The following is a 19,209-nucleotide window of genomic DNA, read 5'->3' on the forward strand; positions in this document are numbered from 1 at the left end:
TTGGCTGCAGAAAGCTCCTGCAGCCAATCAGAAGCCATGGAAACCCTGTCGGATATTCGGCATCCAAAGAACATTTGCAAACCGGAACACTCACTTCCGGGTTTGCAGAGTTTGGGAGCCAAAACGTTCGACTTGCAAGGCGTTTGGTACCCAAGGTACGACTGTGTTCTTAAATGTTACAACATTCAAAAACTGAAAATATAAAGTGATATTGGTTATAAGTGCTTTTAAAAGAAGAGTCATTCAAGGTGCAAAATGTGGAGGTGGGAGGCAGGTGCTAAGGACCCTTTGCCCCACCCACTTCACCTTCTTCAAAGGTCTTTTATTCCTAGTGGGACTATATCAGAGCACTGCTGGGTGGCTTGGGAGCTTCAGCAGCCTCTCCCACTCTATAAAGCCCCATCTCCACTTTATAGGAACTGAACCGCAACACAATTCTAACACAACCATCTGTCATCATCACACACGGTTTGCACCTTTGGGTTAACTGCATTATAGGATTTCTATTGATAATGTCTTACCTTGGGAGTCTCAAACACCTGTTCAAGATGTATTATATGCTCATGGTTTACTGTTTTCAGGATGCTCACTTCCCTTTCAAGTAGTTTTACTGCAGAACTCCCTGCCTTTAAGAGTGAGAGAAACATATTTCTTGTGGCAGCTTCAAAGTCAGGTTCCATAGCCTTAGTCCTGTCAAACACCCCTACCAGAACTTCATGAGACAAACACATAAAAATCTAAACCAAGCCAAGGTTGGCATGGGTTGTTACATTCATAAGATGAATGATAAAACTATCCAGATATTTGCAGTAAGATACAGACAGGTAAGTGAAGAGAGAGCAAGAGGTATGGCGTGCATGAGTTGCAAGATACACAGAAAAATAAGCCTATAAACCATCTGAAACCATCAGAGGTACAAGGAGTACCAAGAATAAAAGGCTCTATATTACTCCAATTAGATGTTACTTGTCCTAATTTTGTTGAGACTTGTTGAAGAGACAAATATAATTTTTCTTTTTTTATGTATTCAATAAAATCCCACCAGAGTCACAGGCCTTTTTATGTATGGTATTTTAATGGATATGTTGTTTTTACCTGCTCTTTTAATTATATTAGAACTAGTGTTCTTTTCTTTTTAATTGGACAGCTCACCCTGGAACTGTATGTTGAGGTGTGTGCTAAAAGTGCTCCAAATACATACATAAATAAATAAATATCCCCATGCAGCCTTGACCCTCTGCTCAGGCTTGAAATGCCAACAATCAGAGGCAGCAGGCTGAATTGAGATATGTAAGGAATGTGCAAGCCTTCTATTCCCCTACTGGCCTAGTGATATGCCACTGCCTTCTCACCAAGAAGGAAAGAGGAGGGTAGAAACAGGAGACTCTTGTGCCCGACAGCATTCCCTCTGTGGTTGGGTGATGAACCAGTGCAGGATAGGATCATGCACTACGTAACTCAATAATTACAAAATTGATTCTGCAATTATTTATCCAAATACGATTCCTAGAATTAAAATATTCAGAACATACTAGGCAGTTCGAAGCCACTTATTTCATTTGAACCATTTGTTTGAAAATGATAGCATCATTATTAAGGTAAAGGTAAAGGGACCCCTGACCATTAGGTCCAGTTGTGACCGACTCTGGGGTTGCGCGCTCATCTCGCATTATTGGCCGAGGGAGCCGCCGTATAGCTTCCAGGTCATGTGGCCAGCATGACAAAGCCACTTCTGGCGAACCAGAGCAGCACATGGAAACGCTGTTTACCTTCCCGCTGGAGCGGTCCCTATTTATCTACTTGCACTTTGGCGTGCTTTCGAACTGCTAGGTTGGCAGGAGCTGGGACCGAGCAACAGGAGCTCACCCCGTCACAGGGATTCGAACCGCCGACCTTCTGATCAGCAAGTCCTAGGCTCAGTGGTTTAACCCACTGCGCCACCTGGGTCCCTTAGCATTATTATTATTATTATTATTATTATTATTATTATTATTATTATTATTATTATATTTGTATATCACCCTTTATCCATAGGTCTCAGAGTTATTCACGATATTATGTCTCATGTTTTCTGAGAAATGAAATAAAAAAAATTCCTTCAGTAGCACCTTAAAGACCAACTAAGTTTTTATTTTGGTATGAGCTTTCGTGTGCATGCACACTTCTTCAGATACAGTGAAATGGGTAACCTGAGAAATGAAAGTTGAAGAAAACTGATGACAGTGTGAAAATCAATATATTCTCCATTTGCTATGTGAATTTGGGGCACATAAATGTATTGTGGTGATTAATTTGTAATAAATAATATTATCATTGTCTGAAAAATAAAAACTCATACTCCAATACAATTAAAGCCTACCTTTTCCCGGTTCACTTTCTTGATTGCCCACTTCATGCCTGTTTCTTTGTCTGTTACTTCAATCACCACACCAAAGCTGCCTTGTCCTAATTTCCTTCCAAATGAATAAATTTGCTGCAGAAATAAGAAAAAAAATAAAAAAAATTAAGAAGTCAAATGTTACAGAGGAACACTCAGTAAAGACTCATCCAGACTTGTCCTTGCCCCACCACTCCCCCCCCCCCCCCGGGGAAACTCAATCTTTGCTGCTGAATTGGACTAAGCGCCAGCTGGGCTTTCTGTGGATTGACATTTGCAGGTTCTCTCAGGGAAATCTGTGGGACAAGGGCAAACTGCTCAGACCTATGCCCAGAAAGCTGTGGCAAACAGAAAACTGCTCAAACCTGTCACAGGACAAGTGAAAGTGTGGATGAGCCCCTAAGTTACGTATATAAGTAGTCAAATATATATGAGGAAAAGATCAAGACTCATGAATTTCACTAAATATTCAAATCCTTATTACTGAGGAACATTGAGTTTTGCAGGACATCAAAAAACCAAGTTGTGATGATGGGAACAGTGGGCTGACAGCAATGGAGTGTGCTTTGCACTTGGAAAAGAATGCACTTGCAAAACAAATTTTCGAGGATGCTTCCATTTTATACAGTGGAGCAAAAGAATCCTAACTTTACATACATGCTGATGGTGACTGATCAGGAAAGGATATTGGGGGTATGGTGGATAGCTCAATGAAAATACGGCATCAGCCTAGTGTGCAGCTGCTTTAAAAAGGCAAATTGCATGCCAGGGAATCATTAGGAAAGGGGGGGGGAACTAACCTGCCCATATCATAATACTGTATACAAATATATGGTGTGGCTGCACTTGGATTACAGGGCATAGTTTTGGCCACCCCGGGATGCAAAAGATATTGTAGAACTGGAAAAGTTGCACATGAGAGCGTTCAAAATGATCAAGCAACAGGAGCGGCCTCCAAGGAAATCAGCCCCATCTATTGGCTGATGAAGGAGCAGCTGCTCTAATACTTGCTTTCCTTTTCCCTTCCCCATTTCTTTTTTTTCTCCATTTGTATTGTGTCTATTAGATTGTCAGCCTGCATGTATAGGCTGCCTTTCCTTTAATGTATGTTCAGTACTTAGAAAACCGCAAGTACTTTATAAGTTGCTGTTGTTACTGCTAACAATGGCTAATAGACATTATTATCAATATATATTATCTCCAGTATCAGAGACATTCTGCTTCTGAATAGCACTTGCTACAGAACACAAGAAGCGGAGCATTATTCCACTCATGACCTGCTTGGAGGTTTCCCATAGGCCTATGGCTGGCCACTGTGGGAACAGGAAACTGGACTAGACTGGCCTTTGATCCAAGGCAGCAGGGCTCTTCTTAAGTTCAGAGAATCCCAAGTGCTGTATCTACAAAGTACACAATTTTGCTAACAATTTGTTGTTTGAAAAATGGGTTTAACACCACGTAAACCGCTTGTCATCCTGTTAATCCATTTGTATATTGTAGCTGTGTCCACTCTAGCCCTTTTTAGTTCCATTGTGTTCACCAGGTTGCTTTAGATCTTTTAGCCAAGCAACCTGAGGATGCCACTGTAACAGAACAGCAAAACTGTTCTGATAGATATAGAAATGCAAACAAGAAGGCGTTTGAATGAATATTATATTACATTAACAACAATAAATGACCATTTTTATTGCCCCCCTCCATCTTGCTTTGTTGAATATACAGTGTCAGGAGTCAGAGCATCCAACCCCCCATGGTAGGTTGCCAGGAATGGATAAGACAAGGAAAATTCTTACTGATGCTTGTTATTCAATATTCACACAGAGAGGCTTAGAAATGCAGCCTCTTGGAGTAATGGTGTTGCACCCTCTCCGCCTCTCCCATTATGCATCGTCACTACTGTGGCTGAGCTGTGCCTTCTGCCTCTAAGCTCTCTGCTCTCCTACTTTCAATTCCTGCCGGGTTCTGGGAGGTGGGGTCTGGAATGCTTCCTAAAGACACTGAGTCCGTCAGCTGTCTCTCCCCTGGTGGTTCCTCTTCCTCCTCCTCCCAGCTTTTCCCCTCATCTGCCTCTGAGCTGTGACCTCCCTCAAACACCTGTTGTAATTCTGAACTGTCTCCTTCTCTGGAAGGGTCTGGCTAGGGAGACGTTCTCCACCATTCCTCCTCTGCCCAGTCTCTGACATCTAGCCTAATGAAGAGTGTTGAGGAACTTGAAAGCTTGCTTTTGACATTGGGATTGCTGCATTACAGAGGGTTGGACTTGATGACCCTTTGGATCCCAATCTGCAATTCTGTGATTCTATGATATTATGTCAGTCAGGATGGTCCTTATACAGGTATTACCACTCTCCCACCCATGGACCAACGCAGCTATTTACACAGCTATTTTTGCCATCTTCTAATTAAAAATTGTACCAAAAGTTTGGAGGAATGCACAGCTACGAACCTGAATTGCTGCTCCATCTTCTATTCGCGTGTGAGGAACTTTGAATTCTGTATTACTGCCACGAATGCCTGGGGTGGTAATGAGCATTTTCCTCTGAGAGTCTGTTAGTTCTGACTTTGGCATCTTTGGGGACATAAAAAGAGAAGCATGAAATTAAACTACAAACCATTGTTTTTAAAAGGCTATATGCTATTTTATGTACCTTCCGGCACATGCAGTAAGTTATATGTAAGTTATTACAAGAAAACGAGAAAATATATGAAGTGGGACGAGACCTAGAAAAGGTGAACTTATTAGATTTCAAAACAATAGATCGCAAAACAATCAAAATGTATGATGGAGCAGGAGACAGACAAATGTAGTAATTGTTGTTGAACTCCAGCGCACCTCAGCCCCATCAAATATGGCCAATTGTAATGGATAGTGGGAACTGAAGTCCAGTAATACTTGGAAGTCACCACATTGGCTACCCCTGTGTCGGAATATGAATAAGTGGAAAGAGAGAGAGTCTAAAGCAGGCATCCCCAAACTTCGACCGTCCAGATATTTTGGACTACAATTCCCATCTTCCCCGACCACTGGTCCTGTTAGCTAGGGATCATGGGAGTTGTAGGCCAAAACATCTGGAGGGATGCAGTTTGGGGATGCCTGGTCTAAAGACACCTTATATAAAAATAAGTATTCTTTTTCCATTCTGATACATTTGGTCTATATCAATAAGGAGTTCCAAAGTAATTTAAGCCTGCATTGCTTTTTTATGTTCTACTTCAGTTCTAGGAAATGCTTGCTGAAAAGCAAGTCTCACTCACAGAATCCAGATTCTGCAGCATGTCTCCCAATCCCAATAAGCCTCTCTATTTCCTTGATTTCTACAAGAGGACTAGTATGTCTAGGTAGCAGGTGAGCAGTTACCCCCATGTACCACAAGCTGAAAGAGTGAAAGCCACCATGAACAGCACCATCCTGCATTGATAGCTGGCAGCACACCAGCTATGGTCCCCAAAGGGATCATTCCCTAAGGGTGATGCACATGCTTTGCAGGGGAAGGGCCATGGCTCAGTGGTGGAGCATATGCTTTTCATGTAAAAGGTTTCGGGTTCCATCCCTGGTGTTTTTAGGGAGGGCTGGGAAGGATCCCTGCCTGAAACCCAGAGAGGCATTGCTAGCCAGTGTCAAGAATATTGAGCTAGATGGACTGAAGGTCTGACTGGTTAAAAGTCCGTTTCCTATGTTCTATGTACTTACAGTCAATCCAAAACCCCATATTCAATACAAGTCTCAAGACTGGGGAGAAACTCAGTCTGAGTCCTGGAGAAGCTACTGCCAATCACAGTAAAGAAACAGTACTGAGCTAGATGAACGAATGATCCAATTCAATTTTTGTTTTTTTATTCCAAAATATTTATATAGCAGTATGGCACCCTCAAACCAGAAATAGCCAAGACAATGCACAATAAAACTTTTTTTATAAAGCAGGTTCATATACCTGTATTCATATGTTTCTAATAGAAACATAGAATTGTAGAGTTGGAAGGGACCGTGTTAAAATAAAATAGGGCAATCTGATCCAATCTGCACCTATATAAGCCAACCAAGCAGAAGAGCCTAATGGCTGCTTTTAAAATATCATTTTTAAACTGATACTGGACAATATATATAAGGAATTCCACTAAATAAACTGTAGTGGAAATGTATTTGTATTTACAACTGTAAATGCTACTGGTGTTGAAAAGCCTGAATAAAAATCCTAGAACCCTAGAATTACTAATGCCTAATACTTATGAATACACAGTGGAAGTGAGGAACAGGTTTAAGGATTTAGATTTGGTGGACAGAGTGCCTGAAGAACTATGGATGGAGGCTCGTAACATTATACAGGAGGCAGCAATGAAAACCATCCCAAGGAAAAGGAAATGCAAGAAAGCAAAATGGCTGTCCAACGAGGCCTTACAAATAGCGGAGGAGAGGAGGCAAGCAAAATGCAAGGGAGATAGGGAAAGATACAGGAAACTGAATGCAGATTTCCAAAAAACAGCAAGGAGAGACAAGAGGGTCTTCTTAAATGAGCAATGCAAAGAAATAGAGGAAAACAATAGAATGGGGAAAACCAGAGATCTGTTCAAGAAAATTGGAGATATGAAAGGAACATTTCATACAAAGATTACCATAATCAAGGACAAAAGTGGTAAGGACCTAACAGAAGCAGAAGACATCAAGAAGAGGTGGCAAGAATACACAGAGGAATTATACCAGAAAGATATGGAGGTCTCGTACACCTCAGGTAGTGTGGTTGCTGACCTTGAGCCAGACATCTTGGAGAGTGAAGTCAAATGGGCCTTAGAAAGCATTGCTAATAACAAGGCCAGTGGAAGTGATGATATTCCAGCTGAACTGTTTAAAATTTTAAAAGATGATGCTGTTAAGGTGCTACACCCAATATGCCAGCAAGTTTGGAAAACTCAGCAATGGCCAGAGGATTGGAGAAGATCAGTCTACATCCCAATTCCAAAGAAGAGCAGTGCCAAAGAATGCTGCAACTACCGCACAATTGTGCTCATTTCACACGCTAGCAAGGTTATGCTTAAAATTCTACAAGGCAGGCTTAGGCAGTATGTGGACCGAGAACTCCCAGAAGTGCAAGCTGGATTTCGAAAGGGCAGAGGAACCAGAGACCAAATAGCAAACATGCGCTGGATTATGGAGAAAGCTAGAGAGTTCCAGAAAAACGTCTACTTCTGCTTCATTGACTATGCAAAAGCCTTTGACTGTGTCGACCACAGCAAACTATGGCAAGTTCTTAAAGAAATGGGAGTGCCTGATCACCTCATCTGTCTCCTGAGAAATCTCTATGTGGGACAAGAAGCTACAGTTAGAACTGGATATGGAACAACTGATTGGTTCAAAATTGGGAAAGGAGTACGACAAGGTTGTATATTGTCTCCCTGCTTATTTAACTTATATGCAGAATTCATCATGCGAAAGGCTGGACTAGATGAATCCCAAGCCGGAATTAAGATTGCTGGAAGAAATATCAACAACCTCAGATATGCAGATGACACAACCTTGATGGCAGAAAGCGAGGAGGAATTAAAGAACCTTTTAATGAGGGTGAAAGAGGAGAGCGCAAAATATGGTCTGAAGCTCAACATCAAAAAAACCAAGATCATGGCCACTGGTCCCATCACCTCCTGGCAAATAGAAGGGGAAGAAATGGAGGCAGTGAGAGATTTTACTTTCTTGGGCTCCTTGATCACTGCAGATGGTGACAGCAGTCACGAAATTAAAAGACGCCTGCTTCTTGGGAGAAAAGCAATGACAAACCTAGACAGCATCTTAAAAAGCAGAGACATCACCTTGCCGACAAAGGTCCGTATAGTTAAAGCTATGGTTTTCCCAGTAGTGATGTATGGAAGTGAGAGTTGGACCATAAAGAAGGCTGATCGCCGAAGAATTGATGCTTTTGAATTATGGTGCTGGAGGAGACTCTTGAGAGTCCCATGGACTGCAAGAAGATCAAACCTATCCATTCTTAAGGAAATCAGCCCTGAGTGCTCCCTGGAGGGACGGATCGTGAAGCTGAGGCTCCAGTACTTTGGCCACCTCATGAGAAGAGAAGAATCCTTGGAAAAGACCCTGATGTTGGGAAAGATTGAGGGCACTAGGAGAAGGGGACGACAGAGGACGGGATGGTTGGACAGTGTTCTCGAGGCTACGAACATGAGTTTGACCAGACTGCGGGAGGCGGTGCAAGACAGGAGTGCCTGGCGTGCTATGGTCCATGGGGTCACGAAGAGTCGGACACGACTAAACGACTAAACAACAACAATACATTTTTTTATTGAGCAGAGTAGAAGATTATTCTTTTTGTGTGAATCAGCCAACTGGTATACGCTAACAGAAAATGACACTGTATTAAGTGCTTGCATTAAGTTAATCAATTAGATACTAAATTAATGAAGTAGCTGATGTTGGAAAAAAGACAAGTAAATGTATAACCAAGAGAACAAAATGATGCTAAAATTATTTGTGCTAATATGATATGAATCTTACACTAAAAAAGTAAAGAAATCTATAACAATAATGGATTTTAATGTTCATGCTTTTCAAAACATCCTATGCATTCCACTGACCACCCGAGATATAAAACTCAGTTGCCAATAGCAAAACGAAGTAATTCTTTTTGATTATACTATATGACATAAAGAGTATAATCATAGGTTACTATATTATCTTTTTATATCAGATGTAAATCACTCATGGTATGTTCAAACAAAGTTTATTTGAGATTGTTCAAAGTTTGCATCCCGCTTTTTAAGAGCACTACTTTAAGGAGGCCAATTTGTGTTAATTTACCAAATTATGGGTAATCCTCTGGAGTTTCAATCTTAAGTGCTTTCCCATCCCATTTGTTTTGAACGTGTATTTATTTCAGGTTTGGGTTGGGGGGGTTTTGCAACAAAAGCTTTTAAAGATTTGTGCTCTACAAGTTTAAAATACTTGTGTTCTCAAATAAATGCAGTATATAGCAGTGGACTGAAAACAAAAGAAAATGTCCTTTGTACATCTTTTCTATAAAAAGCATCAGGGGAATAATAGAAATTTAGGTCAATCACAACTTCTGCTTAATTTCTCCACACAATTATTGTAACTTCTGAAAATTGTGAGATTAAATCTGAGCTATTATTTCAAAGAAAATCAAATGATTCAACATTTCTACATTCTCAACATCAACTGAAACTGATCTCATGATGTCACACCAGTTGTTGCAAGGGGGACTTGTTTCATCTCTCTGCTGTCACTGCTCAAAGTGCCATGCCTATTAGGTTTTAAAAGACGAAGGTTAGGGAGCTTGCGTTTCAGAGGTAGAGGACCGGCAGAAAGGGCTTCTGGGAATAGTGGATGTTTTTTCTGACGCCCTCAAATTGGCCTGAGTGGGGTGTGGGAGGGATCAGAGAATGAGTCAGTCTAAGGCGAGTTCTGGACAGCATACTCATCCTTAGCAGTCACCAGAACACTTGTAGGTTTTCCTCTGTGGAGCTACCAGACAGGCTGCTGCACCTTTGCAAGATGACAGGCAGGCAGCTGCTTAACAGGTAAAGGAATATCCAACATGTAGAAGAAGCCATGATGAGCATAACACTTGCAACTCTTCTGCCTGTTGTTATGCAATTTTCAATGGCAACAAACCCCTGCTGGGACAAAAGGCTGTCAATCCCACCTGCCTTTGTTTCAGACGCTATTCCATCTGTCATGCCGTTCAATAAAAAGATTCTATACAGCTGCCATTTCCTTGTTACTGGGAGTTAGCAGATAGGGATCCCCTCTCCCATCCTAGTTCAATCTCGCTTCAGGATGAGAGTCTTAACTGGGAGGGGCCCCAATGCTTTTTCTACTACCAGGATTTAAGTTCAGTGAGCCCTCCATTCAAAGTGGGCAGCCGCTGTGAACCCACAAGTGAAACAGTTACTGCTGCCACTGTAAAGGAGTCCATCAACTGGCAGGGTGGTGGTGGTGAGGAACAAGGTATGTATATTATCAATAACTTAGCAGAGCTAGCCGGCCAAGAAAAACAGCACAGGAAGATGGAGCAGAGGTCCATTAAGAAACAAGTAATTTGCCCATCCAGCACCCAACTTCTGCCTGTTTCTATGGCTGAATGGGTAAGCAGCTTTCCTAGAGGGGAGTGCTTTATAGGTTTGAATCCTGACATTTTCCTATTTTGCCTGACGTTAATATCGCTGGCCTGATTTCACAAAGGCATTTCACGAAAGGGAAAGTTATCTGAATATACACTGGGGTGATGGAAGGATGGTGGAACAGGAAGAAAATAAAATATTTGAAGTTAGTATCCTTACATTTGTTAAATAAGATGTTTGTTTCTTTGACATGGTGTCTTCGGGATCCGAACATTCACTCACTGAAGTAGTTGGTGAATCTGAGGTCTCTACTACAGCTTGTTCAGGGCACATGGTGCCATTATTGCAACGGGGGCAAAAAAGTACACCATTGCTTGGTTCAAATGATGTGCAACACTCAGTGCATTTTGCAGTTGTATTTTCCTGACTGAGATCAGCCATCTGTTTGGTCGTGTAGATCCTGCTGTGCAAATTAAACAGTAGCACAAAGATTGGCACCTCAGTGTCCACTGTTGAAGGAAGCAGAACAAAAAGCTGAGAAAAGTAATCGGAAGGTCACAGTTAGTGGTCTGGTGACATTAAAATGTGTTGTGACTAGCAATGGCTTCAAGCAATGACAGTACAGTGGTGGCTCGTAAGACGAATGCCTCGAACAACGGAAAACTCGCAAGACGAAAGAGTTTTGCGTTGCGCGAGGCATTTGCAAGATGACGAGGTTTTCTATGACCGCCGCTTCGTCTTGCGAAGCGCGGCCATAGAATGTAGCGCGGGAAGGCGGCAAAGGAAGATCAGCTGTCAGCGCAGGAAGCTGACAGCTGATCTTCCTTTGCCAGGGGGGACGGAGCCGAAGCGCAGCGGTGCGGTGGCTGCCACTGCCTGTCTTCCCCTTGGCTCGGGGAAGACAGGCGGGGGCAAGCAGCGCCCGCCGTGCTTCGGCTCCATCCCCTGGGGAAGACAGGCGGGAGGCGACGGGGAGAAGCGCTTCTCCCCCCGCCGCGCACAGCCGGCATGGGACGTGGCTTCGGAAACCTTCTCTGAAGCTGCGTCCCATGCCGGGGAAGGCAGGCAGGAGACGGCGGGAATAAGCACTTCTCCCCCCCCCCCGGCCGCCTTGCCGCGCACAGCCGGCATGGGACGCGGCTTCGGAGACCGTGGAAGGCAGGCAGGAGGCAGTGGCGCTTCTGCCCCCTGCCGCCTCGCACACAGCCGGCATCGGATGGGGCTTCGGACACCTTCAGCGAAGCCCCGTCCCATGCCGGGGAAGACAGGCGGGAGGCAGAGGCGGGGAGAAGCGTTTCTCCCCCCCCCCCCCGCCTCGCACACAGCCGGCATCAGACGGGGCTTCGGAAAAGTGCTGCTCCTTCTCCGAAGCCCCATCCCATGCCGCCGCCAGTCCCCTGGAACCCATAGGATTAAGTTTCAATGCATTCCTATGGGAAACCGCGACTCGCAAGATGAATTTTTCATAGGACGAATTGAGTCCTGGAACAAATTAAATTCGTCTTACGAGGCACCACTGTACTGTAATACAGACCTCTGACCTCTCTCGATCTCTCTATATATCACACACACACACACATTTTTATACAATCTAAGGTAGCAAAATATATTAAAAAGACTAGATTTATTGCAAAAAACAAATTTGTAAGTTAACCATCTTTTAAAATATGATTTTCTTGAAATAGGACACTACAGAGAAGTACCAAGTATTTCCCTTCATATAGGTATTTGTGTGTGTAAACATTATTAAAGGATCAAACGTGAAGCGGCTGTCCCCAATATAAACTATGCACGGTATACCATCTACCAATTTTGTGTCTCCCCACCCATGCCTCACATCATTGCCTTGTGGAGGCTGGGAAAGTGCACAGTGTAATGGTGTTGTATTGTTCATGATTGACATTACAAAGAGATGTTGAGCAGAGATAGCTCTGTCTCTCTTATAATATCCAGTGTGACCCTAAAGTTAGTAGCGTTTTTCATATTCTGAGTTTGTTTTCTATTCAGGAACAACAGAACTCCTCTGTCTTATTTTTATACTGTATATTATTCTATTAATATTCTTAATTTTACTGTGAAATTATAAACTCTGAATTCCACTATGGGAAATGATTATTATATCCAAATTACCGCAACTCAATTGGTTAATTAAGCCTGCTTAACTTCTCAAGAGCGAACTAGGCCTACAGACAAAAGAGGTTGAGATTGCACATTTCCATTCTTCTTTTCTATTATTTTGGGGGTGGGGGGGAATCAGGCATACTGAAGCTAGAGAACATTACATATACAGGTCTATGTTCATAGTGTAAGTACATGGAACAAACCAGCTGTAAACATGACAAATGAATTAATAGGAGAGTTGAGCACATGCTTGAAGCTCTTCCACTGAAATCAATGAGACTTAAAAGTATTCAATTTTGGTTGGTTTCTGCCCCAATTGTCTAGTCCCAAAACATTTAAACCCAAACACTACTCAAAATTTAATAATCGAAAACTCTTGTTCTATTAAAGGTCTAACATAGTTTGATTACTGGAAAAATATTTTCTTGAGCAGTCATTTCTTTCTTTCAGAGAGACCAGTAATATCAAAGATTAGCTCTCCATAAAAGCAGAAGCAATGGTGTGGGATCAAATAAACATCGCTCCTCACATTGCGCAAAGTGTAGAATGCATGCAAGAAGAGACTTGCAAGGCAGTGGGGGGGGTTAAAAATGGATTCCATGCAGAGTAGGCCACAATGAGAGACAAGAAAAGGTCCTATTTATTCAGGTCACTGAGCCTAGGGCTTGCCGATCAGAAGGTCGGCGGTTCAAATCCCCATGATGGGGTGAGCTCTCGTTGCTCTGTCCCAGCTCCTGCCAACCTAGCAGTTCAAAAGCATGTCAAAGTTCAAGTAGATAAATAGGTACCACTCTGGCAGGAAGGTATATGGCATTTCCGTGTGCTGTCTGGTTTCGCCAGAAGCGGCTTAGTCATGCTGGCCACATGACCCGGAAAAACTGTCTGCGGAGCAGACAAACACTGGCTCCCTCGGCCAGTAAAGCGAGATGAGCACTGCAACCCCAGAGTCGTTCGCGACTGGACCTAACTGTCAGGGGTCCTTTAGCTTTTTTAAGCAGGGGAAATTATTTATCTTGATTATTTCAGCTTACAAAAGGGGAATATATAATGCTACATTTTTTATGATGTAATATTAGAAGGAATATTATGTACAACCTAAAATCTTACCTCAAAAAGTGAGGACCATGTTGACATAGGTAGCACTGTCATGGAAGGGAGCTGGAGTAAGAATGGATAGAAAGAAACCACTGAAGTCTACAGACTAAGTTCAATCTGCCTACTGCTCATAAACTAAAAGACACACCAAAAAAAACCATACAGAAGCAGCATGCTAGAATGTTCTGTTGTTTGTTATTAGTTACTTTATCATTCTGGGCTGGATTCAACTACAGTAATCAAGATAGCTCTGATCTGTGTCATTGCTGAGCTGCCCCCTGCAGTCCCCATTGCCACTTGGAGCTCCGGATTCCATGCCAGAAGCACACCAGGGCAGCATAATTAATATGGCAGGATGGTGAGTTTGGGCATGTAGTCCAGAGCTCCAGTCAAAGCTGCCCCCTCAGTCCTGTTGGCTGCTGCCATGGGCATGCCAGGAATCAGGTGGCCCCAGCATCTCACATGTTGGCAGTGGGTCTAACATAGGTCCTGGTTTTGCTCATCTCTACAAATTGATCAGCTCTGCTTGTTCCAATGTTTGCTACCAGACTATATGAAAAGGATTTAAAATTTTGACTTTAAATATATGACAGGAAAGACCAACTGGCAAGCCCGGCCCCATATCATTTTACAGCACCCTCTACAGCCCTACCAAATTCTAAGCATGGTGTCATAAAAGGTTGGTCTACAGTTTCAGCTGTAAGGAAAAGGAAAATAGATTCCATTCCCAAGAAATAGTGATTCCACACACATACTCCCTTTTGGATTTTGTGTGTAATGTCCTGGCTAAACCTTGAGCACATGGGTTCTATAATTGTGATACCCTAAGTATTGAACTGCACCTACTTTATTATGGAGCTTGACTACTCATGAGAAAGTTGGTTGCTAGTTAATAGACACTTCCTACCACCAGGTGATTAGGAGAACGGCATGGTCCCAACAATGCAGAAGTCAGCGATCCCTGACATATAGCAGCATATCAATGAGCTTAATGGTCAACCATGCAAAGTGAAAATGTGATTTACCCACCACATGGATACTGAAGAATAATTAACCTAAAGAATCTCTTGTACACTTTTTGTGTTAGCCAAGCGTATCAAATTTATAGCTAGCTTCCTAATCTCTTTTTATGCAGAGAGCCAGAGTACATTTTAAAGCATTCCTAAAATATCAAAGAAGAACAGAAGTTATCTAAACAAATGCAGGATAAATAATTATAATCCCTTCTGGACAGACCAAAGCTTGTAGTAATCAAAGCAAAAGGTGCGTAAAGTCCTTACAGGTGAAACGGACCCTTTACATTTTGACCAGAATGCTATAGGAAGCTCAAGTGCAATGGTGCCCTGTTATTAAAGTCTAAAATCAATAGCTAGATAATTAAACAAAAAACAAAACTATGTAACTGTATCCAAACATTTCATCTCTGCTTAACAAACACACAATTTTATTACTTCCAACTCTGCAATTCTATGATTCTATTATTATCCTTTTATTTTTCCAAGAGTACATTCACAAGCAATAACACAACTGGGTCTGCCATCTCACCTATGTACTTTGTGATGTGTCACATTCAAACATTTGAAGGTGATAACTCAAGTTTATCAATATTTCAGCCATGCCATTATAGATCAAAATCAATCACTGTCAAAATTGTCTAAATGGAAACAGGTTACATTTGCTTCACCACATTATATATGCCTAGTTGCATCTCAAAGCAAATATATGCTTCCCTGCTACTATTTTATTTTAATTTTTGTACTGCCAAAGTGTATCAACTCACTGAGTTATTATTCTAGTTACTCTGCTGAAGGTCACTGTGAAGTTTTCTTCCCAATAAAATCAAATTTTGCACCATGGCAATACAGACTCTGTAAGAAGAAACCAAAAGATTTTTGAATAGCATAAAATGAACTTGTATAAATTTGCATAACCTTAGCCATGTTTCCTGCAAAGAGTTTATCTTGTGGTTGGAATTTGGAGGTTCGGACCAGGATCAGGATGATGCAGACTGGGGAGGGACAGGGAAAGTACTGAAATTCTGGAGGTACCTTGGAAAGAGAAACCATATAGGGGGAAAGCATCTCGGACAGCATATTTGGGGCAAGTGACAAAACCAGAAAGTGATTTGCAAGATCTTAAGTCTTTCCCCCCCATCAAATACTTTCAAGGTTTGCAATAAATATGAACAATAGTTCTAGTTACAGGTAGGTAGCCGTGTTGGTCTGAGTTGAAGCAAAATAAAAAAATTCCTTCAGTAGCACCTTAAAGACCAACTAAGTTTATATTTTGGTATGAGCTTTCGTGTGCATGCACACTTCTTCAGATCTGAAGAAGTGTGCATGCACACGAAAGCTCATACCAGAATATAAACTTAGTTGGTCTTTAAGGTGCTACTGAAGGAATTTTTTTATTTTGCTATGAACAATAGGTGCTTGATCTTCTGGGGCAGTGACAGCCACTGAGTTAGAGGTTGCTGAATCCTGCTGCTCCCTGTAGTTCCTACAAACTGGCACAAATCTGTTCTGGAGAGCTGGGGGAAGGGTTTTCAGAAGACAGTTTACAGGGTATTGTCCAACTAGATTTTTCCTTCAGCATAAAAAATTCCCACTTACACACCAGAACTCCCTCCTCCCTGCGCATGAGAACCCCACATCCTCCTCAAATTTGATCTAGAGGGTAGGAAAAAAACCGCAGAACAGATTTGGGGGCCATGAAAGGGGGAGAGAGGGGGCAAAATCCTTGTGTTTATGGAATTAGTTTGTTTCATACCACCTACAAAATCCTGACAAACTAAAACGTTCTATAGTGTAGTAAGGACTTAATAGCTCCATTTATCAAGAGCGTACCCACCACGGGGCAAGTTAGGGCAGCTGCCCTACTCTAGAAGCAGGGCTGGTGGGCAGAGGCGGAGCACAGCCCGGCGGAGCACGAGTTCGCCATTCCCGCCACGCCGCGCCGCACCCTCCCTCCAGCTCCCCGGCGCGCCCTCAGGCAAGGCCAAGCACGGCGGGGAACCAGGGAGCGCGGCGCGGTGGGCGGGAACGCCGAACTCGCGCTCCTCTGGGCTGGGCTCCGCCTCCGCCCACCAGCCCTGCTTCTAGGGAGGGGCACAGCCCGGCGGAGCGCGAGTTCGCCGTTCCCGCCCGCCGCGCTGCGCCCTCCCTCCAGCTCCCCGTCGCGCCCTCTGGCAAGGCCAAGCGTGGCGGGGAACCAGAGAGCGCGGCGCGGCGGGCGGGAACGCTGAACTCGCGCTCCGCTGGGCTCCGCTTCCGCCCACCAGCCCTGCTTCTAGGGAGGGGCACAGCCCGGCGGAGCGCGAATTCGCCGTTCCCGTCCACTTTGTGGCCCCTCCCCTTCCGTGCCTTGGCCCCTCCCCTTGCCCCCCCTAGTTTTGATCCTGGGTACGCCCATGCCATTTATAAAGTGAAAAATTAATGGAAAAACAAAGTCAATAAAACATACTGTTAATACTCTTTCATTTAAGCTCCTGCAAAGCAAAATTTAGCAGAATTTGAAAGTTTTCTGCTCAAAGGATAATTATCAAACTGCTTTATACTCCTCTTTTAATTATAGTATTGATGTATTGAATGATGTTTTTATGGTAGTTGGAAAGAAATGTTTTGAAAGGCAGTACATATATAAATCCCCAAAATAAATAAATAATAAAACTGTAAAGAGCATGCAAGTTTTAGTGGTTGAACATGTGTGGCAACCAGTAGACATGCTCAGATGTGTTAGGATTAACTGGAAAATACCTTTAATAAACTAAAAAGAAAATGCACTTTTAGCATAGCAGTGTTGAAGTACAATATATAATAGATAAAAAATGAAAAAGTGAACAAGAACTCAGGCTGACTAGGAAGAAAAAGTAAAGCAGCATGTTGAGCACTGCAATAACTTTGAATACTCATCACAAAATGGAAGCAAATATCTGACAATTTTAGCAGGTGTTCAGAGGGAAGGACTATTTGAATAGCTTCCAGAAAAAGAAAATCCGACCATATTTTTTTCACATAGTGATGTTCCATACCTTATAGTGGATAATATTTTTCTTAAATGAACAGAATTCTGAGCTTATATGATATAAATTCTGGAGTAATCCTACTGAAGCCAATACTGTTACTCTAAGTTTAAAAAATCTGGTTCAGTGTGATTAAAATCAATAGAGCGCATCGTTTGATGATACTACTTCTCAAGAAAAGGCTATAAGCTTCAGGCATGCTATTATTTGATTACACAATTTCATTGACAGGTTGAAAGGCTTAAAAGGCAACTGAGATATGTGGAGGATTTCATTTTCACAGGAAGAGGATTCATTTCCTCATTTGAAAGGACATCACCATGTCATTTCCTCAAAGTTAAAAAAAAAAATCTGTCCTTTGTTGTAAGACACTTGACAAGAAAATTCCTTTTCTAATCTCAAAAAAGCAGATTTCTTGCCAGTTATGATTGGATTTTTTTTCAACAGTGCACAGCATCATTTTAAAAATATGAATTATAATTATAACTCTGATATTGTTCTATGCATGTATTTGCAGGAAGACTAATGTTTTATTTTATGTATTTGTTTATTTTTCTCCATCCTCTCTTGGTCAATGTACGTCTCTGTTGTCAAGTCCTCCAAGGGGCAAGGGTCTACCTATAGTGTTCTGTACTTTATATCAACACCTTGCATCCTTCAGCAGGGCAAAATTTAAAGCAAAGTAAATAAATGATTTTGTTTCTGGAAGAATGACTGATGACAGAACAGGAATATACAAACAAGGGACTTCTGCAACCTGTCATATATATGAAGCTTACTGCCTACATAACCTGTTTTCACAGGTCCACAACTGTCTATAACATGTGTGAAATGAAGCAGTCACTAGATCCTACAAAATATACTTTCAAGAGAAGTCACAACCTACACCTAAAACAAAGAGAATTATTATTATTATTATTATTATTATTATTATTATTATTTATTTACCAAAAAAAAGACACTCCATCAGTATCTGGGGCTACCCTGCCACATAGTATGATTACCCTCCAAGGCCTTCTGCTTTTCTTCCAGAAATTAAGCTGTCATATCACCAACTCCAGCAAAATCCCCATCTAGGTCAGCAAACTACTGCTTCCATAAAACCTAGTCTGGACTGCTTTACGGAGTTTGTGCACTAGAGTCTAACAACAGAGAACAGTGAAAGAAACGTCCACTGAGAGGGAACTATATGCAGTCTAACTCTTGCTATAGTAACATTACAGCCTAGAGGTTCCTTGCGTATCTGACTGACTTACACTCCATTCTGGTCACCTAATATCTGATTCTTTGATCTGACTGATATTAAACCTGAAAGAAGCACTGTAGTCATCGCCTTCTTGTTCTTCATTGATACATGACTGGCCAATTAATACCTGCCAGCCAAAATATAGTATCTCCCCAACTACTGCATAGCTTCAGAGTTCATCTTTCTTACTTCTGCCTACTTATTATCTGGACTGACTAAGTAACTAAGTAGCCTAAATGTGACGAACTAGTGAGTGTACAACATTGC

The 19,209-nt window shown here is 42.2% G+C and overlaps 1 protein-coding gene across 32 annotated transcripts in view; it reads right to left on the reverse strand.

Moving 5' to 3' along the window:
- Window positions 1-19,209, reverse strand: part of STK33 (serine/threonine kinase 33) — a 59,276-nt gene that overhangs the window by 24,332 nt on the left and 15,735 nt on the right. For 7 of the 32 annotated variants that reach the window (XM_088666922.1, XM_088666902.1, XM_088666920.1 and 4 more), the window contains 4 exons: window positions 10,679-10,968; window positions 4,824-4,946; window positions 2,360-2,473; window positions 522-626 (listed from right to left, as the gene is read on the reverse strand). In XM_088666922.1, coding sequence (XP_088523048.1) covers window positions 522-626; window positions 2,360-2,473; window positions 4,824-4,946; window positions 10,679-10,968 — 632 coding nt within the window. Of the gene's footprint in view, window positions 1-521; window positions 627-2,359; window positions 2,474-4,823; window positions 4,947-10,678; window positions 10,994-13,687; window positions 13,745-15,455; window positions 15,544-19,209 lie in introns of those variants that run through there. The other 25 variants (XM_088666970.1, XM_088666981.1, XM_035122721.3 and 22 more) reach the window with 9 other exon arrangements.

The sequence above is a fragment of the Zootoca vivipara genome, chromosome 1, assembly GCF_965207765.1.
Source record: "Zootoca vivipara chromosome 1, rZooViv2.hap1.1, whole genome shotgun sequence".
NCBI lineage: Eukaryota > Metazoa > Chordata > Lepidosauria > Squamata > Lacertidae > Zootoca > Zootoca vivipara.